This window comes from Nomia melanderi, chromosome 3 (assembly GCF_051020985.1).
Source record: "Nomia melanderi isolate GNS246 chromosome 3, iyNomMela1, whole genome shotgun sequence".
Classification (NCBI taxonomy): domain Eukaryota; kingdom Metazoa; phylum Arthropoda; class Insecta; order Hymenoptera; family Halictidae; genus Nomia; species Nomia melanderi.
In genome coordinates, this window is record NC_135001.1 from 18,225,324 (window position 1) to 18,247,658 (window position 22,335).

General features: G+C 31.7%; 2 protein-coding genes across 16 annotated transcripts; both read right to left on the reverse strand.

Moving 5' to 3' along the window:
* Window positions 1-88: 88 nt before the first annotated feature.
* Window positions 89-12,829, reverse strand: LOC116429293 (beta-galactosidase). Of its 15 annotated transcripts, XM_076365695.1 has the most exons (14): window positions 12,604-12,822; window positions 12,416-12,490; window positions 11,483-11,855; window positions 10,146-10,327; window positions 9,707-10,082; window positions 7,828-8,000; window positions 6,639-6,789; window positions 6,421-6,484; window positions 6,243-6,337; window positions 5,456-5,683; window positions 4,121-4,292; window positions 3,316-3,437; window positions 2,020-2,427; window positions 89-1,512 (listed from the first exon to the last, which is right to left on the reverse strand). In XM_076365695.1, exons 5-14 carry the CDS (start codon window positions 9,776-9,778, stop codon window positions 1,120-1,122), a joined length of 1,878 nt encoding a protein of 625 aa, XP_076221810.1. In that variant the 5' UTR covers window positions 9,779-10,082; window positions 10,146-10,327; window positions 11,483-11,855; window positions 12,416-12,490; window positions 12,604-12,822; the 3' UTR covers window positions 89-1,119. The 15 variants fall into 15 exon arrangements, with proteins under 15 accessions (XP_076221810.1, XP_076221815.1, XP_076221813.1 ...); XM_076365700.1 differs by lacking the exon at window positions 12,416-12,490 and having other exon boundaries at window positions 11,483-11,744; window positions 12,697-12,829; XM_076365698.1 differs by lacking the exon at window positions 12,416-12,490 and having other exon boundaries at window positions 12,697-12,829.
* A 1,696-nt stretch (window positions 12,830-14,525) lies between these two features.
* Window positions 14,526-19,358, reverse strand: LOC116429304 (uncharacterized). Its single transcript, XM_031982086.2, has 3 exons — window positions 19,201-19,358; window positions 17,507-18,790; window positions 14,526-15,730 (listed from the first exon to the last, which is right to left on the reverse strand). The coding sequence occupies exons 1-3, from the start codon at window positions 19,220-19,222 to the stop codon at window positions 14,892-14,894; spliced, it is 2,145 nt and encodes a 714-aa protein (XP_031837946.2). The 5' UTR covers window positions 19,223-19,358; the 3' UTR covers window positions 14,526-14,891.
* Window positions 19,359-22,335: the final 2,977 nt, after the last annotated feature.

Consider the following 22,335-nt stretch of genomic DNA (forward strand, 5'->3'; position numbering starts at 1 on the left):
CACAAATGTTTTATTTTAATAGGAAATAACCGTGAGAAAAAGAGGATAGGAGTTTCTATTGGGTTTGTTGTAACGCAATGCGTTAATACAATTTGTTTATTTTTGAACAATATTAATACACTATTAATGAAGTACTCAAATTGAAAGTATTGTACTTACAAAAACTGTTTTCTAAAAATTATAAATGTGGATGTAATTGCGTGTTTAAATTTAAGATAGTCGCATAGTGAGCACGAAAAGTGCCATGGATCGTAGCCGATATTAAAAAATGAAAAGATGGACAAAATAAAAAAATATTGTAACATCGTCAATTGTTCGATCTACTACGTTAATGAAATACTGTATTAATGAAACACTATATTATGAAAATATATGAACCGATTTCTTTTTTATTTTCCGGAGCTAATGTATCCATTATTTAAATAATTTTTAATTCTGATATTTTCCCGGAGAATACCTCCCACCGATGAACATGAAATGTTGAAAGACATTAGAAGACAAGTAAAAGATCTCAAATATAAAATTTTAGCTTCATGTGTTTATGATTTTCTGATATATTAATGAAAAACTCTGGTGTTCCAGAAAAAGTATTGGTAATTATGAAATAAAAGTGTGGCTTGCACTCACTTCATAAAAACTAGACTAATATCGATCTCTGAACTAATAAAAAGTAAGAAACTAATTTTAGATTAAACACTCTATAGATATTAACGATAAGAGTCCGATGTTGTGTATAATCGTCTAACTGACAGTCGGCAACAACGATTCCTACAGCAAAAATAATTGCATTAGCCATGTCTGTATAAGTAGAATTCATTGTATTGCGCAAAAATTTTCCATTAATATCTTGAAAACTACTAAATATTCAAAGCTAAAATTTTACATTTAAATTTATAGCACTTCGCTATTCCCTTAAAATTTCTCGTTGATTGGCGAGAGGTGTTTCTCAAACGAACAGTCCTTTCAACTAAAAAAATGATTAATATTTGATAATTTGAACGTCTGTTTGTATAAAAATAAATAAGATGCAAAGGTGTCCACATATTTTGCTCACTGTTACAAATCATTACGTAGAAGAGAATCCTCAGCAACCTCATTCTGATATGTTATTTAAAAATTTTAACCAAGAATTGGTGTGTCTTGTAACTTCATCGTCCTATTGCTCGGTACGTATTCCAGTTCCACCAGAAATATTTCGTTGTCACCTGTTCTCAAGAAGGGCGCAGGAACGTACAATGTTACTTGAGGTCCAATTAGTGGCCAATATCGTCCAAGATTGCGTCCATTTACGAAGGCTACACCTTTGCCCCAGCCATCCGTATTTAAATACGTGTCCATTGGTGCACCATTAACCGTGAACTTTCCGCGAAAGATCACCGGACCTCTACGAAGAATTCCACTTTCCACGGTAATTGTATTAACAGTTTGAACCGCACCGATGTCATCCAAGCGGTAGCCTGTCATTTTCCAAGGCCCAAGGGGCACTTTATTTAACGTCACGTTCGAAACTCCCTGTGAAGCCCAACAAAAATGTGACTTATTGAAAAAAGTACAGAACTACTGTATCATCTAAGAATCGCGTTAAATATTTAATTTACGGGAATATTTTATAATTATACGAATTTTCAAGACTCAATCGTTACTTCTTTTGAACGAAATAAAATCAGAATGAGGTCTTCCTTAAGCTTTTGAATGTTTTCCAACAATCAAAATTCGAAATATAATTTCGGTTAAAAAATCTTATTACTTTTTTATGATAATCGTATTATGCTACGAGAATATTATTAATAGGTTACATTGAAAAATGATACAAAATCCTTGAACGAAATGAAATAAAGTACATTTCACCCTCAATTCTCTTTTAAAACTATCATTAGCTTCTTTGGTTAACTGAATATTATTAACAAGATGTTGCAAAGTTTTAAGAAAGGAAATAAGAAAGCAAATAAATTCGAAGAAAGATAAGTTTAGAAATAAATAAGATTAACAATCTCTTGAATCGTGTCACCGTGAACGAACCTTATAATCGTGAAGTCCTTTTCCAAAATTCAGTCGTCCTTGATTCTCAACCAGTATTTTCAGTTTTCGTGCATAAGGAATCTCCATAGCAATGTTATATATATTTTCTGTCCGGCTCAATGTTCCCACTAAGTAATCATCCACGTAGACCATTCCTCTGTCCCGAACATTTGCGTGTAAATTCGCTGGATCGGCAAAATTACCTATTAAATCTGCTTCATACAACATCAACCAGTTGGACAATCCGAGAGATTCGAACGTTAGTGGTTCCGATTTCTCGGCGACTATTGATGCTAAAAGATGACGACCAAGTGGTTCGAAGAGGTTCACGACTGGAAATAGGCGAACTGATCCGTAATCACCTTTGGGGGAAGCACTTGGCAGAGACATGTTTGGTAATGGTAAGTACTGGAAAAAATGAAATAACGTTTCTGTTAAGTTCAATAATTCAGATATTTTCTTATTTAATTGTTTGTATTACATTTACTATTGATTATTGGCTTCTATTCCGTTCATAGAATGGTTACTTTTTAACTTCTTACACTCGAGAGGCAACTCTGGATCGCCACTTGATAGAATATAGTAAATTAAAAAATTTAGTGTTCAATGTTAAATTTCTTATGATGTATTAATACACGAAACAATGTAATAAAATAGATCTATTCTTGAATTAAAATATGATTTTGCTTTATATGAATCGTAAAACATGTCGATATTTCATAAAAAATTGATGAATGTATGTAATGAACAAATTGTCGAGTACAAAGGAATGAAATGTAATTACTTATAATTCAGTTGAAATGTGTAAAAGGCGATTACATAAAATTTATTTACAACTTCTTGTAAAACGGAGGAACATAAAAATATAAGTTTTATTTTTATTTGGAGTAATTCTGTTTTATTTTATTTGTAGGTAACACAACTCTTTGTGAGAAAAGAATAAATCACTATTCAGTTCATACTTTTGAGGATTAGTCTATAAGAATGAGATTCAAAACTAAATTGAAGCTTTGGATTCTGATTAACAGCGACTTATTTATGAAACAAACAAAGGTGTGCATATAACATTAAACACCTAATATTAATTAACGAAACTTAAGAATGATATGCTTTATTTTTTATTTAGAAGGAAATCTGTTGTATGATTTGATTTTTCCATAGGGTTTTGAAAATAGTTCGAAACTTTTGATTGGTAATGCACATGATAGTCACATGTGTTTGTAATGATTATAATTGGTTTATACAGAAATGGCTACGTTATATTTTATTGGTGATTTATAAATAAAGATTCAGTACCTTGGAGATAACATTTCTGATTTCAAAATACTTCGACGTCGGATCGCCCGCTTCGGTTAAAGGCGCGTCGTAGTCGTAGGAAGTTATTTGCGGATTATACGAGTCCTCACCGCCATTAGCACCTGTGTAAATGTTATAATAATATAACGAATTCCTATAATATATGGAATACGTATATAAATAACATAATTATTTTTTATTATTAGTACCAGTTTTCAAGAAATTTATTCTCCAAAACAAAATCAAATTTTCAACATTAAAAATTGTTTTTGTTTTATTATGAAATCTATACTAACATTTCTTGCAAGAAATAATTCCATAATCTTTTTTCAATCAAATTATGTACATTTTTTGGGAACTGTAAGCATTTAAATCTATTTAATGAATTTTTAAAATAATTATATATCGGTCACGTATTAATGTTTTTGGATACTTTTAAAATTAAGGTCCTTTTCATAGAAATATATTATTAATTACTTTGTTTAACACTTTTTTTACTACAATGTTTTAGTTCACACTACCTACCGAGATCCGAAGAAATTTGATTTTCAATGCCAACGCTTATAAAGAATTTTTTGAAATTAATACTTACGAATGAATTAACATTATAAAAATTATGTTATTGTTTACATATTTTGAAATTATTCCTTTCTACAATAAACCGAAGTAATACGCCACTGGTGTTAGCAACATGTTTTCATTCCATCAAGCCGATACATAAAGTATTAGTAATTATGGAAAGCAGTGAAACTGTTAAATGAAAATTCGTAGAAACAGATAATTAAAAAAATGAGTTCTTACTAACCGGCTGTGTAACCGAAATTTGTGCCACCGTAAAACATGTACATATTAACGGATGCACCGAGTGCCAGCATCTCGTCCAACGTTTTTGTGATTGCAGTATTTTTTACTCGTTGAAAAGTTTCTCCCCAATGAGTTAACCATCCGGGATAGAATTCTGAATTTACTAATGGACCCTGCCGGAAATAATTAACAAATAAGAGCAATAAGACAATAAGTATAAATAATATGAATACTTTTGAAGGAGTACCAAACAAGTGTATTTACAATACCAACTCGTTTCCCACATTTTGTTTGAAATTTAAATTTATTAAAAATTCATTTTTAACTTCTTCAGATATTCTGTTTCAACGTCTATTTGTACAATTTAGATATTATTCACTAAGAATAATATTAGTTCAATCATAAAGTTTTTGTAAAAATAAACAAATTTTTTAACATTACTTTTATCTCAATAATTTATTCTTCGATTAATAAGAACGAACATTTTTCTCGTACCATTGTGTAATTTGTTTTGATGTAATGGAATTCAGTCCATCGAATTGCTCTAAATTTTTAATCTGAGTACAAGTGCTCGCGTAATAATAGTATCCGATATTACTTGCAAATTTCCTGACAGCCAATTATTCGCACGATAAGCCAGCTAATCTAATATTGTTTTACAATGCAACGTTGACCTCCAAAGAATTAGTACAGATCTGTACATCACATTTCGCGATTGTTATCGTTCCCAAAAGTATAATGAATTTGGATCGAGTGCTATGTTTTGTATAATACGAGAATCTAACGCTGATAATCACTTTGATAATCGGAAGATGTGTATATTTTGATAATGAAAGTACAGAGATCTTAAAAGTGTTATTATGTAACTATTAATCTTTGATAATCAGAAGCTTTGTTATTTTGACAATGGACGTGAAGAGATCTTAAAAATGTTATTACATATCTATTAATTTTTGATAATCAGAAGATTTGTATATTTTGATATTGAACGTACAGAGATCTTAAAAATTTTATTACATAATTATCAATTTTTGATAATCAGAAGCTTTGTTATTTTGACAATGGACGTGAAGAGGTCTTAAAAATGTTATTACATAACTATTAATCTTTGATAATCAGAAGATTTGTATATTTTGATATTGAAGGAGCAGAGATTTTAAAAATATTATTACATAATTATTAATTTTTGATAATCAGAAAATTTGTTTTCTTGACAACGAACATGAAGAGATCTTAAAAATATTTTTATATAATTATTTTCAATTTCATATAATGCAGTTAGATGTAAATACAAGTACAATGAATCGTAATTAAAAATTGTGCCATCGATATTTACCCGTGGTTGATACCTGCGCATTACTTCGAAGCTTCTCGTTACGTTGACCCCCGTCCCAAAGTCAACGGTAGCGTAAACATCCAGTATAGACCCGCAACTAACCATATTCGCGTTGTTACCGTCGGTCGTGTACAACAAAGCTTTCGTTCCAATTTTTTCCTTCATAATGTCTCGGAGGTGATTCAGGTACTCGTAGTCACAACCGTAACTTCCGTATTCGTTTTCTACCTGAAACGGAAATGAACATGTTCAAGAATTGAGAATAAAAAATGTAATTAAGTCAATGAAATTAATTAATTAGTTCGAGATAATTTAAAATGTTTAAAGGACACTTTTATTGCGTGCGAACTTAAATTTTTGTACTTAAAAATAACATGAAAAACTTTCTTTTTTATGTACCTTTTGCAAATGAATGTGTTTTATTTTTTAGTTAATTAGTGATGTATTTCAGGGACTACAGTGTATATAATAGAACAAAATTTTTTATGAAATGCTTTCACACGTTCACTGTGATAACTTAACATCTTAATATCAATTTTTTAATATAATTTGGCAGTAAGATTGTATTAAATATCAGTTAACTCGATTGTTGATTGTCATGAAGAAAGAACTGATGTTTTTATGGGAGAATTTTTATGTAAGAAAGAAATTATTAGAATACAAAATATTTTCATGGTACAACAAATCTTAATGTTTCAGATTTATATAAAAACAGGATTAAATATAGAATAAATCATGTTCACATTATTTTTAATACATGTAATAATTACACAAGTATATTTTTTACCTGGACCATAATAATGGGACCTCCATTTCCTCTCAATAGAGGTTCGACTCTTTTGAATACCTCATTCAAGTATATCTGCACATAATTCATGTAACCTATAAGGTGAAAACGAAATGATTTATAATATAAAGTAAACAATAGTAGATTTGAAAATCACAAAATAGAGGAAGATTCTTACGTGGATCATTCGTTCGTAATCTTATATCTGGTACCCGTGTTAGTAACCAATATGGTAAACCACCCTGATGATATAATAAAGAATACGAAATGAAAAGACATTCTATTAAAAAGATAAAATAATGAATGGATTTTTAAACAGTTTCTTGTAAATATAGTATTCTATATTATTACATATTATTTAAAATGACTGAATATTGAATTTTCTGAGACACTTACAAAATCTCTTTCCGCGCATATATAGGGGCCAGGCCTTAATAGGACCAACAAGTCCTCTTCTTGAGCGATATTTAAGAACTCTACTAAATCTGCATCACCTGACCAGTTCCATTCATTTTCCTCCGGCTCGTGAAGACTCCATTCCACATAACTAACGAAAGTTTCGATGCAAAGCTATTTATTCCTCGAGTTAAATTTTCAGAAAATCGTGCTAACGTAAAGTAATTTATTTCACACATTCACGTTGAGACATGTTTTTATGTATTTTATCATAGATTGTAATAATAAGAAAGCAATGTTTTCAAGAATGATGTTGGTATGCATTCCTTTTTCACATGTTTAGTTTTCTGACTTCAGTTGCTAATTGTGGGTAAATGTTAATAAATAAATCAATCATTATGTCAGTAGGTCTTAACGTTGCAAATCAGTTGTGTACTACCGGTGTGAACGTGTTAAAACTTCAATGAAATTTGACTAACATTGCGCATAAAATTATGTATTCCATAAATCAAGCTTCACGATAATTTGAATGAAATATTCGTAAGTATGTAGGTTGAAACGATACAAAGGGACCAAAATAATACAAGACTTTACAAAACCCAGTGTTAATCAGTATTTGATTGAACTTCGGAATTGATCATTGCGCACTTTCTTGAAATATGCTACCAAATTAATGGATAGAATGTATTTAACACTAAAACTATCCAGCACTAGAATTGACTTATTGAAATTTCTCTATAGAAACTCCAAGAGTGCATCTATCGAGACTTCAATTGATTTATAATTCCTTTTAAATAAATAAATCAATTCCTTTAATAATTTCTCAGAGAAACGTCTGTTATCTCTTTAATGATTGCAGAAAGAAGACATCAGGAATGGTCTGGTAGTTTTAGTGTTAAATGATGCCAAGCAATTACAAACAAACGAACGACATATTGGTGTAAATGTACCTTAAAAGGAGAGTTAAACTAGCTAATTATTTTTATATTAATTTAAAGACTTATATTGTATAAAATTGATTAAAATTTCAATTAAATGAAAGCGTTAAGGGTTTTTATGTAATTGAAAATGACCAAAAATTTGTGCATTAATAGGATATATTTTTATTATAACCGTATCCGAGCGAAAGTATAGTCCCATATGCTTTTACTAGATATACTATAATTTTATCAGGAAATATTTGACTTACGTTGAAACGGCATTTAGTCCGGCAGCCCTCATTTTTCTTAAATGGTCCCTCCAGTATCGTTTTGGCGCACGGAAATAATGAAAACTGCCTGATACATATCGGAACGGTTTCCCATCGAGTAAGAATTGATTGTTCTGGTAATCGACTTCGAAACCGAACGTTTGCCCGTTGCTCTGTAATGGAAATCGTTTGATTTAAAATATCAGGCGAAATTTCTAACAGAATTACAATATTAAATCAGAAAGAATTAGGAAAAATAGGAAAAATATAAATTATTAGTCACTCGGAGAAAAATTTTGATCAACTCTTAAAGTGTGTAACCAACAAATTTCGATCAACGGTAGGTACATTGTAATTTGTCAAATTATGCTATGAATATCGCGAAAATGTTTTCCAATATTTTAACAGAATTGGTTTGGCTGACCCGATAGTCCCCATTTTTAATCGTTCAATTGAACGGATTAAGGAGACCCGAATTCACACGATAATTTCAAATTGACCTCTTTTAAATTAAAATGTTTTTATGAGTGGGAACTCTGAAATAATTTAATTATTGTACTTTTAATTAAGTGAATGTTCACCTCTAAAGAAAACAAGCGTTCCCTTATATTTCTTTGTACGGTTTGTTGAATGAATTTTATATGAGTTGAACCTACTTTATTGATGCTAGTGTGTATTTATAAAAGTAAATACAACTACGGTATGGTAAATAGAATAAACTTATTATGTACGTTATAGATATTTAAACATAGGAAATATAAGTGGTATAAAAATATGTAAGAAAAATATATAAATATATAAATAAAAACTATAAATATATAAAAGCTTCTTTTCATTGAAATTTATTCCTTTGAAGTTGTACACAGTGAGTTTGAATTTTAACAAGAAGTGTTTAATTGTATGCTACAATTTAGAGCTGAAAGTTTTTGATAATTCTACTAAAATATAAACCACTATTATTTGAGTAGTTGCTTATATGACAAAATACCAACATTATTGCATAAATTTTGAAAAGGAATTCCTAGAACTATAATCACCAGTTTAAAATAGAAAATATAATTTTGTTAGACTGTCAGTGACAAATGTCTGAAACTTCGACACTGATATGTAACATTATAAGTTTCAATTTAACATAGAACGCCACTTAGGTGGCTGCTAATAAGTGACAGAAGTATAACGGTATTAAAATCATTCGTAACGGTAAACGCAAAACTGGTTTTTTCAGAAATAGTGTATATCAAAACAATTTACTCCTGAGACTGCAGTATTCTACTGTAATATTTCTATATACGTATTTATCAATTCAACAGAATTCCAGGGAACATAAGTTGCAGGAAACATATTTCCTGCTGGCATTATCCTGACCAACATTTGACCAAAAAGCAGTGAAGTGAATATTCTCACGACATTCACCTTTATTATTATAATTCAATTTGACTCGTACATAATATTATATTTAAATTCCTTACATTACTACAATTACATTACATTTTACAAATTATAGTTAATTATAGTTAAATTTGATTAAGATTAAAAACAGTTGAAACACTGTTAATAAAAAGATAAAACCCGGATATTATAAAATAAAGAATTAATCATTGACTATCACAGTAATCATCAGTGACAGGATCGATTAAATCGCATAGAAACATTCGCGATAAAATGATTTCCATTAAATGAGATTTCTTTTAATAACACACAGAACTATGTAATCGCACATAAACATATGAATACATTATAAAATGATCACTAATTACGATTATTATCATTCGCCTTAAACAAAATACACGTCATTCATTGGGAACGCAGAAAACTCGCGAAAACTACACAGGAACGTCTGGAATATTTGGTTTCCTTACAAGGATCTTACGTTACTTACATTATTCCCGTGGATATCCGCTGTTTCTCCAAAGGCGCACGCCACGGTCAAGGCCAGCAGTAACGACAGCATCGTTTAATTGTGACCGGTCGCCCGGAGACTTCTTCGCTGATTAAACCCGGCGCGGCAAGTAATGATAGCGACCGCTCGAAGACGCTCGGTATAATCTGTCAGCGGTCTGGTTTAAGTCCGGGTTAGGTGGTCCGTACCAGTTCAATATATACAGGAACTGTAGCCGATTGTGGGGGTCACTTATCGCTTAACACTAAAACCACTGGACGAGTCAAACTGACCTACGTCAGAATTTTCATTCCGCGTGTATTTAACACCAACACTACCGAGCTATTAGAATGTCTTCCTTCTCCTGGTCTTGTATCTGTACAAATAAGCAAAAATTGGAAAACTTTCGCAAAAGTGTCTTCGTAATTCGAATACTTGCAAAATAAGAGGTGGGCCAGTTCGATTCTTCCAGTAGTTTCAGTGTTAACCCTTTGCACTCCGAATTTCTTTCGCTTTTTTCCCTTGATAACTCTGTATTATTGCGATATTTTATATGAAATGCATTTTAGAAAGTAGTTAGTTTATAGAGAGCAGTGCAAACGATTCTTCTTACTGATAATACTGAAAATAACATAATAGTATAATTTATTTTAGAAATATCTTGACGAAGAATCACACCTGTGAACAAAAGCGATGTCGAGTCACGCTCGACATAAAAGCGCGAAGGGTTGACACGCTCGCGACCAGCGTTTGTTTCATTGGCAATCTTTATAGTTGTAATATTTTATTAAATCCAACGAACGTCCGTATAAAATGCAAATCAAAAATGTTGAACACTGCAAACGTGTGACGCTGGTCGTGAACGTGTTAGATTATGACGGCGTTTTTGCAAAAGATTTTTAATTAATTTCAAGAGACGCGTTGTTCTGATTTTTATAAAAAGATTGAGATATGTCAAATATACACTTCAAATATTGACCGAGTTTGCACTCTTTGTTTTCTACCTTTGTTTCTACATTTCTTATTCTTTTATAGCAAAGATAAAAATGAACAGTTATCAATTATTTGGTTATTTATGTTAGTTAATTTACAATTCATATGTTACACTATTATCTAGTTATTTACGTTATCGAACATTTTTATTTGACGTCTGTTGTCTTACGAATTGTAATTGTTTTCAATAATTCAGAATTTCCGATTATCGGACCACCGTCACATGCAATTTGTTAAGGATTCAAAAAATTAATTTTTCCTTTCTTTTGTACATTGACGCATTAATTTCCACGCCATTCATACACGAATAACATGGTTCTACAACAATGTATTCCTGTAGTCAAATCATGCTAATAGATGGAATAAATCAGGTTGGTCTGCGGGGTTAATATTCTTTACACAATGCTGGCAGCGAATGAGTTAATAGTACGATACAACATTATAAAATCTTGTTCTTAAAATCTTTTAGTCGTACTCGAGCAAATGTCGAGCAATTGGAGTGACTTATTTCTAATTTGTTATAAAAATTAGAATAATATGTCTCTTGAGACTCGAAGGATCTCCTAATCTTGTATCTATGCAAATACACAAATTTAATTGAAAATCTTTCGCAAAAACGTCCTCCTAATTTAAATACTTGCAAAATCAGAATTCTGAGGCCAATTTGACTTGTCCAGTAGTTTTAATGTTTAAAGACGAATGAATACTCAACTTAGAAGTATTAGAAAAAAGAGAAACTTAGAAGAAAACACTTTTTTCTGATTTTTAAATGTATCTTTGTACCTGTAAAATACTGAACGTTTACACTTAATAATTTCGCACAAAGAAAAATGTTGAAAGATTAGTTGATTTCACTGCTTTAAGATGTGAATCCTTCCTCGAGTAATATTGATAGTCCGTGTGAATATCTTCGTCGCGTTTTCACTCTCACGTGCGTTTAACCACTGTCCACCGTCAACACAAGGAAGATTTCATGATCCCACCGTTCGTTTCTTATCAACGCATCGTCGTTAGTTCAACAGGAAGCTCAACGCCGCACAGTGCACTAGGATAAGGATATTTCACGGCAAAACTTGACCATGCTTTAGCGTCAACTTTGTATCGACGAAAATGGATTTCCGATGACAATGTTCGTTCGCTTCGTGACACTGAATAACTATAAAATAAGAGACGGTTGATCTAATTGTAAGTTCTGTCCCATTATTTAGAGAAGGAAAAGAATTCCGAAACGAGGATTAAGGATGTTTGCATGTGGATTATTTAGGATGCGATAAAACTCGTTTATGTGCTTACAGTAATTTAATTTTTAGAAGTCATGTTTGCCTTGCGATATTTTGCCATAAAGAGAGGAGAAGTTGTTTTTAGTATTATTTTTATCAGCAACGTAAATCAAAATATTTAAGTACGACACTAAACATGAAAATTCGCAAATTTAGAATCAGTCTATTTTGATTACTATTTTAAGATCAAATCTTATGAAAATAGTCCGACAGAATTTCTATTTTCATTCGTTTACTTTAAACCTTACGTATACGTTAAATTATTAAAAAGTTTTGAAACCACAGTCTTTTTTCTTGTTTTCTGAAATGATTTTAATAAGAGGATAACTAGAGTCTATAGCTATACGATACATTTTCTCACATTTCATAAAAAACCTACTCAAACTCCGAATTCTCTTTAAGATTCACATTACTTGGTAAATCAGAAAGTACTTACGATACGACTAAATAATAACGACATACTCGTTCACGTACATAAACGTGCAATAGAAACTCGAGTACCGACGATCTACTGCGAATGTTTAAAACGATCAGTTTCACGGTTCTTTTTACAACAGAATTATCGCAGAGAAATTGTGCTGTGCTTGAATGTCGAAGCTCTAAAGAATTTCAAAGAGAACGAACGTTTCGTGGATTACAAAGTTAGACGATCGTAGGATTTCGTCCGCCGAAATACCGTTCGCTGGACCACTGTACGACGTTCTGTTCCAGTTTTACCGATGAAACTGGATGCCTGCGTTGGGGGAGTCAGTAATGCGCGGTGTGACCCGATCGAGAACAGGTCGAGGTATCACTGTCCGATATAGGACGTGTCACGGGCACTGTACTGACCGGTGCACTCAGGATGACTGTCGAGTGAGCAGAAAACGCAGGCCAGCCGAGCGTCACACGAACGCTCCGTTACGTAGGCAGCGATGGGAACGAGAATATGCGTAATGTTTGAGAATAATGACTCGCCAGCTGATTGAGACTCTGCGGTGTTCTTGGGAAATCTTTGGGTCTCGTTTGGACGATCCTTATTAACCCAAAAAAATTGCAACAGTTAGTAATAATCATAAACAGCGATAATGGTACATGAAAATAATAAATATCAGTATTATTATAGTTTGAAAATATCTATGTATAATCGTAAGTTCTGTGAAGTTAACAAAAACTGGAAGTTAATATTTGACTAATATAAATGATGATAATTGTTAGGTGTTCGACACATCAATTCATGATGCCTATATAACCAAATTGCTATCTCTTACGTTAAATATCTAGAACAATATATTTATTTAACCCACTTGTACCAAACGGAAAAGTGGAAAATTGATCCTTTACCGTCAACAATGTTTAGTATCTAAAATGATAATTTTTTAAGTAAGTGCCGTTGCCTCGGTTAGAATATATAGAAAATACAATAAAATATATAAAGTAACATTTCGTTTTTAATATTTATTATTTAATTCATGTTGAGTAACAAGAAAGTTTTCGATGTAAACTCTCACGGCTTAATAACGAGAAATTGGGTTATCGATGAAGTATTTAAGATATTAAAGATGATTGCAGAGATATAGAAACGATATGCTTGGTTCGGTAATGCGTCATTAAGTGATAATTATATTTACCGTCAGCAGAGGATGGGTTGCGAAAAATTTAGTCGATATTTTATTTGAAATAATGAATAATTTAGATTACATGATCTCAAATTCTTCATTCAATTGTGTATTATCATATAATTCTTTTATGTTAAATTGCAGGGGTTAACTGCGGAATAATTAGAAACGAATGTTTAGTAAACTCTATAAATTAATTTGTTTGTTAGAGGCATGTCATCTGTTATCTTGAATAACAGGAATGACGTTTGAACGACAAATATTTTGCATCTGTTTATAGTTGTTTGACTATGTGTACAATTGTTGTCAGTCAGATAATAAACCTGTTTTTATTTTATATATATAAAAATTATAAACTAGAAATTTGATTTAAAGAAGGAGAATTAGGTGCATTTAGAACTAAAGTACATTGTTACTTAACGACATGGCGAGAAGCAATTTTTAAGCAAAAATATTGCAACTAAGATGACGTTCTGTGCATATACATTTAAGAAGATGAGTTTCCTCATTCTAAAAATGACGCTATAAATGGCGTCTGCATATATCGCGTGACGTGCTAGTCACGAATGTGCACAGATCTGCGAAGAATTTACAGCTTGAGGTACCGTTCGCTATTTCGTGTATTAAACTAATTGCTGACACTTAATAAGCATTGAAGTGAGAGTAAATTACTCTCTTTCTACAGACTTTTTTCATGTTAATAATATGGATAAATTGCATACACCTTCTTTCATTAATATTTTCACTTTTTAAACAAATGACGCAATAGAAGGTCTTAACTTTATTATAACATTGTTCAGAATTATTAAATTTCTTTTCTAAACGTATATTAAATCACACGAAATTCTTATATTAGAATCTCGATAATTTAGGAATATAGGACTGTTATTTACAATTATTATAATATTTATTTGTAATTACTAATTGAGAATGAAAATACATTTTCCTTGTGAAATATTTTATTTACCAACGGTTCTTTAATACTCGCCACAATTCGATGAATTACTCACATGTATATTTCATAATATATAATACTAAGGTATAATATTTTATAAATCTATTAGTTTTTTAATTTTATAAGTTATAGCTAATATTCTATACATTTATTAACTCATTATTAGTTACATTATTGTCCTCTTCCACTGTCCAACTTCACTTTTTGTGCAAAGAATGAACGGGAATTTACTTCGTAATCAATTTTTATTAATATATTCTCAAAAATTGGAATTATTCAAGCCTTAACTTGGAGAAGTCCAAACAATAAATTCAGATATTAACTCCTTCTCACAATTTTCATTCCGTTGTCACTAATTTTCACAGAGGTTGTTCCAAATTCTCGAAGTTAGTAATCGTATCGTTAGGTATTTCATTGTTTTCATAAGATATCTCTGTTTGAGTTCTTATAGTACTCGTACTTTCATCAACTCCATCATCGTTGACCGTTTGATTTTCGCTTGTCGTTTGTTCCTCATTTTCAGAAGTAGAGCTTTCTGTTTGACTACTCGTTGCTTCAATATCATTCACTTTTACTGAAACCAACTTAACATTTGGATCAATTCTGACATAAGTATCGTTGGACGATTCGTCAATGTTATTGATATTAGCCCCGTTAATGTCATTAATTTCCACATTTTCATTTACATGTTCACCTATTTGTTCTCTGTTCTCTGCAATAAGTTCATCTATTTTGGAAACAGATTGTTGTATTTGTTTATCGCCAATTGCAGATCCATTAACATTTAGATCCAATGTTTTATTTTCATTATTTACAGAATATTCTCTATTGTTTTCGATGTTATTTGATTCGGTTGTAACCTTTTCAGTGCTTTCAATAGTAGTAGCAATCTCACTTGCATTATTAACTTTATTTTCTTGATGGAATAATGGCCGAATAGTTGAAATTAAATCTGTATTTTTCTTCTCACTCTCAAATGGTTTGTCTGTGGAATTTGTCTTTGACTGCAAGGTTTCAGCTTCCGGTTCACCAGATATTGCAACCTTTTCATCGGTTTGTGACAATTCCACTGTTTCATTATTACCTGGTTTCGTATTTCCCTCGAGATCATTTAAATTTGCCTGATTATTTTCATCATTGGTAAGTATTTTATTGATCGACAAGGAAGTGGTGTCTTCCAGTTGCTGCTCTTCCCCCACTAAAACAAATAATTTTATTTCTGATGCATTATGTAATATACTATTAGAACGAACAGTACTATAGATTATATAATACAATTCGTATAACAAAATATGTATGAAATTGTAACTGATATAGTATTTTTATATTATATTTTAATAATTTCTAAGTTCCAGAAAATTAAAAGTATTCTAATGAATGATTAAACAATGGACGCTTGAATTATAGTCTTATTTTTCTCTGTTAGATGTGTCTTTCAACGATGGATGAATTTTTGAACACACTACGAGGAAATAACTGATGATGATCAATTCTTTTGGATAGCCCTTGAAAACAAATCTATTCTATTTCTAATAAATATAATAGAAAAGTTGGAATATTAAGTAAAAGAATAAAGTTCAAAAATTATTCTGCTTTCATCCATTGATACACATCGAGTTCTCTAGAAGTTATAAAATCGAATCTTTCATGCAATACACGTACTGAAACTGTGAACAGTCATGTAAATTCATGAGATTACCACACGAAAATAAAATATCGCCGTAACTTAAAATATTTGAAGCAAATGCTTATACGATAAAATGCACACTTATTTATGAATGAAACAAATGATTTAAACATTGTCCTCCAATATTTCCCCTTTGAAGGAAAAAGATTCGTCGAAGAAGGGTCGAGTGACAAAGCACTTGTTACCGTGAATTTATTTGCTATAAAATTTATAGTTAGATTTGTTCTTATTTGGTTAGATTTGTCTATCGTGCATGCAAGTCACACTTTTAGTTTCTTCTTTTCAGGCCTTGACCGTTCGATGAACATCGATTTATTCATGTTCTTTAATCAATGCCCAACTGTAAATATTGCGATGGAAATGCTTTGTAACAAATGTATACGAAGTCATTAGGTTGGTATACATATTACGTAAAGTTTAATTACAACATGTCAATCAATGGTAAGTATAGCATGCCAGTTTTTAAATATTACATTGTTGCTTTCTAAGTGATTTAAATCGCATTTTTCGTTTCGATTAGTGTGAAGTATTACGTAAATATATTATATAATTCTTTTTTCAGTTTACTTTATCAAATATTTCTCAGGTGTAATGGCGAGTAATCTTTTCATATTAAGAAGTTAGCATAGACTAAATACAAGGTATTTAGCCGTCCTCGTGCTTAATACATAGTGTGTCCTAAATGCATGCAAGGTTGAACGATTAATTAATTATTAATACTTCGGCTGACCACTTGAATTATTCAACACAATGTATCATCCGATAATATAATGTATGATATTCAGATAAAAGTAACAAATATTTGATAAGAAAGGATAAATTATTTGAAAGAGTCAATACCTTATCAAAATGATTCTTGAAGAAGCATTATCATTGCGCATTATCTTCTAATAAGCTGATCAAAGATTTCAATAAGAAATTTTAAACAGAGATAAACTATCACGCAAATATATATCTCTGTCATAATAATTCATTATCAAATAACTAAGTAAGATTAAGAAATTGTTAAAAGTATATCATAAAATTTGAATTTGTTTTTAATTCATTGAAATCATGAAGAAAGTAATTTTTGACTTTCTAATTTTTCTATATAAATTGAAATTTTCAATAAGTTTTGCTATTAATATAATAATCATAGTCTAATGTATTCATTTTATAACGGGGGATTGTCGTTGATTAAATTAAATTACCAAAGTGACGTTAAAGTTTTTACTGCACTGCATTTCAAAAATTTATATCTCTTAAGAATAATTGAAATCGACGATCATGCTTAAGTTATAATTTTACCTTTCCCGATATCCTTATCAGCAGGAATGCCCAAGTCTGTCGATGTTGATATTGAAACAGATGCACCGCCGATATTTCTTGAACCGTGTCCTTGGTCGATACCGATATTTGCCGATACTGCAGATTCATTTGCCGAAGTTAATGCTTTTATAATTTCCTCTTGATTTTGTCTTTGCGACAACAAAGTTAATAGCGACTCGTTATTCACTTTCAACTTGTTCAACGTATCTAAAACTCGTTGAACCGTTGAATTATTTGTCCAGTTTTTCTCATTCCCTGTCGACGATATTTGGTATTGGTCGTTCAAAGATTTCAACTTAACAATTACCCATGGCAATGACGTATTTTTCCATGCAATAGCGTAATCTCTCTTGCACTTCCCTATCAACTCACGAATATTCTCTTGCCCAACTTCAGACGAGATGTTACAAATATTCAAAATTCTCTGCTTGGCTGAATTCAATTTACGTTCGTGCCATAGATTAAAATTAGATATCGATACGTTCCAATGATCAGTATTATTATTCTGTGCCAGTTTGCTTTGTATCTTTCTCTGAATTTCTACATGTTTCCTGATCCAGTCCCATTTTTTCGTCGTATCTTTAGAATTTTGTTTAGATGAGTTCCTCGATTCCTCTTCCGAGGAATTATCTTCTTCCGTATCATCTTTGCCTAAATTTCTTCTGTGGGAATCTTTTTGGCGGGACTCGTTATCGTTGTTTGCCTCGTTACTATCGCTGTCATTAGAATCGTCATCGGAGTTTAGTTTCTTACTAGACTTGTCTTTCTTGGAGCTCTTTTTGTGCGAGTTTCTTCCAGGATTGTTTCGGCCAGATTCTTTGATTACATTATCCTTGTCGTTATTAGATTCGTCAGAATCATCGTCGCTAGAGTTCTCCTCACTCGAATCTGGATTTATAACATTGTTCTTGTTGGAATCTCTTTTGCGGCGATTCTTTTGATCAGGTTCTTTTTCAGGTTGATCTGAATTTTTGTTCTCGTCATTCTTCAATAACGACAATAAATTTGGTGGTAATCTCCGCTTGTCAGTGTTCGTGGGATCATTTTCATCTCCGCGATTTTTCAGATTTATTAGCAACTGTTCGTAAGTATTGTTTTCTGGGTTTCCTTTATTCTTTAAATCGAGGATAAGAGACAGTAGCCTCTCTTTTTTCAACGCATTCTCTTCTCGACGTTTCTCCAGTGCTGTTAGCCATTCCGGCTTTTCCAAGGAAACCCCGTGGATATGAACGAATAAAACAGCAATTATTAAAATACCAGTACCTATTAATGAAAAATAAATGTATTATTATAAATCCATATGTGTTAATTTAATATATCAACGTTGCACATTATTGAACAACATTACTCCATTATTTTTCAATTAAGTCAAACAAATGAATTCAATAAATATAACATCGTTATACGTCAACATAAATAATTTTAAGAAATTTAGTAATATCCTTTATACGTAGCAGATTGATTAAATATATAAATAAATATAAATTTCAAGAACAGGAACACAAATTATAAATCAGAAGTGTATATTAATAAATGTATCGTCTATTATTTGATTTAATAAATTCGGTCTAGTAGACTCATCATAAACAGAATAAATTATACAAATATTTAGTTTCCTAAATTTCATGTACGTCAGTCTTTATAATAGTGAGTATTTGGTTTGCAACAATTACCTTTCATTTCAGCAACGTTCATCAAACACTGAACACATAACACAGCATCACGTTGTTGTACTACTGTTAGTTGGAGATCCACGAGGTTCTTTTATACAGTCGTTCAGTGATAACTGCTCCTTATCGCGCCTTCTGCTCGAAATTTATAACTATTATTCCAATGATTCATCTCGCCCAACAGGTAACAAACATTTGTCACACATTGAATGGAACATACCGAATCATGCCTACGTAAGTTTCGCACGAATAGCAAACAAATATTTCTCATCTCGCAAAACGGAACACACTAAGCCACGTGTCTTCCGTTTTAAGACGTAACTTTTTAATGTTTCATTCATCGATAACCTCCTTTTCAGAAAGAATTCTTTATTTTAACAGAGAGATACAAAATTTTAATGCAATCTCAACCGAGAAAAGAGCCCCATTTGTAAGTGTTTATAAACATGTAAATTGATGTTTCATGAAAGTTACGATTCATGTTGTTTTGTCATGTAACCACAAATATAATATATTGCGACTCGGCGGTGATATAAAGTCGTAATTAGTAATTTCGTATCGAAATGTTATATTCACACTGTGATTATTCGCGTGTGATAAAACGGTAATGGAACTTTGGAACTGATCCTATAGTACTACACTGTAAGCAGTTGTGTATAACTGGTTGAGGAAGTTCAGGTGCTGAAGGGACGCCTTTATAATGCAACCGAAACTACAGGAGTGTATGTAAGAAATTTGATTTCAATAAATCATTGCATTAATAAAAACTACGTCTAAAAGGCGGATCTTAGGACTTTCAAGCTACTGATTTTCTGAAATTTGGTATCTGAAGGATTGATAAATTATAATAGTTTTAGAATTTGTTCGGATATTAACCCTTTGAACTCTGTAGGCTCCAATATCGCGCCAGTTGTAATATTAAATGTTTCAATGAATCTTAAAGAAACTGCCCTAAAATTATTCGATTTTCCACGCATCCAAATTTTGTACTAAGAAGGAAAATAAAAGGTCGAAGAAATGAAAATTAGTTTCAGTTGCTGACAGATTATAAAACAACATGGAGTGCTAAGGGTTAATAGCATCTTTGATAGAATTTACAGATTTCTGTGAATTACAGAAGTTCAAATGAATCATTCCCAAAATCAGAATTTCAAAGACTTCGAACTTTCTACAAATTTTATTTTGCAATTTTATAGACGAAAGCTTTTTTCCGGAATCTTCTACCGTTTTTAAAATAATCTACGGGGAAGGAAAGTTTAGATTCTCTTCAGGGGATGGTTTCATCCCTTCGAAGTGCAATTCGACACGAAGAAAAATCGCAACGTATCAGATTCGACTTGCTCTATTTACACGGAAAGTTTTACGAGTTCTCGAATTTCCGGGTTCGTTACCTTTCCTTGGGAGTCGCGCGGTTTCCGGTGTAGCTCGTAGGCAAGGATCAGTTTTGGTGCGGCGAACGAAATCGAAAGTCGACGGAGATCGAAAGTGGCTGAGACGGGAGCGAGCGCACGGCGAAAGCGAGCGTGATCCTGACCCAGGACACTCCAGTTTCCTCGGAGAGATCTGTCCGACAATCGAGTGCCGGGTTAATAGAAATCTGAGTTGGGTCGGGTCAGGACGACGCCAGCAGCCGGCGAAAGTGAAAACGGACCGAAACGAAACCCGCGAACTCGGTCGTGGGTAGGCAGATGTAGGTGAGTGAAATTGAGGTCGGTAAAAGTGGGCTATTGGGCCCGTATCCTATATTTCTCTCGCACCACTTTCGCTCTCGATTGATGCTTTCGTGGCGCGTTCACTTTCAAACGCATACGTGACTAACTTCGATACTCTCGCGTTCTACAAATATTAGTTTGTTGCACTGCAATTCTGCGAACGACAGGGGAAATAGAAGTATTGTTTTGTATAAGTATTAGATTATCCCGTAGATAATGTTTCTTATATAGATAATTATGTAAATAATATTACAACTGGGTGATTATTGAATAAACTGTATCGGGAGGAATAAATATTTTGAAATAGATAAGTTTCATTATTAAACAAAACGAAAATGTTGTCGATTTGTGAAACAAATGATGAATGTTCTGAAGCTGAATATTTCTAATAGTATATATTTTGTTTATGTGATTTACTAGTTGCACGGTATATTTTAATTGAAATTATACTAGATTTTATATATTATTATAATATTTGAGAACTTTGGATATCAAATTTCACTGTTATGTTATTTTTTATGCTAGTTCAGTATTTTAATGCAAGATATGTTTCTGAGTGTTGTAATAAATATATTCGCATGATTAATCACTTGCGCCTGGCTATCTTCTTCCTTCCCCACTGTGTAGTAGGGAGTGATACCAATGTACGGCGTTACGTCGACAAATGTCTACTTTGCTTCTGATAAGAAAACAAGCTACATATGTAACAATAAGTTCAAATTGTCTAAGATTCTGAAGTTAGAGAAACGTTAAAATTCTGCAAATATATAAATTACTTAGATTTTGTAAAATTGATTAAAAAAAAAATGAATACCCATGGTTATCCAAGTTTATTATGTAATACACTTATTTAATAAGTATTAAAATTTAATAAAGAATAACATATAATTAAATAATCATTAAACTTCTCTGCACTTTTCAGGAACGAGAAATTAAAAAGAAATAGCTTTTGCAATTGCATTTGCTTAATAATAATAGATGTAAATAATTTGAAAATTAAGACGCAAAGACTAATGCTATTTTTAAATGTTTCCATTATTTTACGCAGAATATTGAACGAGCAAAAGGAAAATCGGAGGCTCGACATTTATCGGTATAGCGTCATTGCCACTTGCATTTAATTAATGAGGTTTGTTCAATACGTTGCTTCTATTTATTCAGTTGTTATGTATCAAACATCGATAATCGTGAAAGAGAAATCATCAGACGGAAAACTACCTCACTGTTGCACCGAAAAATTGTTGTCACGGGTCATCGCACTAAGAGCGATACGATTGGAAGTCCTCGTCTGCAAGGAAAATAAAAGAGTTATTTCATTCAATGCCTTTCAATTCATTTTGTTTCAGAAATCTTTCACTCGAATATTTAATGAAGAATATGATTACCACCGGTTTCAAAATATGATTTAAAATTCTGTTTTTGTTTC

Coding starts and splice junctions, on each gene's coding strand:
- LOC116429293 (XM_076365700.1), bottom strand. CDS start 9,778: ATGCTGTCGTTACTGCTGGCCTTGACCGTGGCGTGCGCCTTTGGAGAA. Junction 6,790..7,827: donor GGACTAAATGCCGTTTCAAC/GTAAGTCAAATA, acceptor AACTTTCGTTAG/TTATGTGGAATGGAGTCTTC. Junction 6,485..6,638: donor TATGCGCGGAAAGAGATTTT/GTAAGTGTCTCA, acceptor TTATATCATCAG/GGTGGTTTACCATATTGGTT.
- LOC116429304 (XM_031982086.2), bottom strand. CDS start 19,222: ATGAACGTTGCTGAAATGAAAG. Junction 18,791..19,200: donor GAACGTTGCTGAAATGAAAG/GTAATTGTTGCA, acceptor TTTCATTAATAG/GTACTGGTATTTTAATAATT. Junction 15,731..17,506: donor TGATAAGGATATCGGGAAAG/GTAAAATTATAA, acceptor TATTTGTTTTAG/TGGGGGAAGAGCAGCAACTG.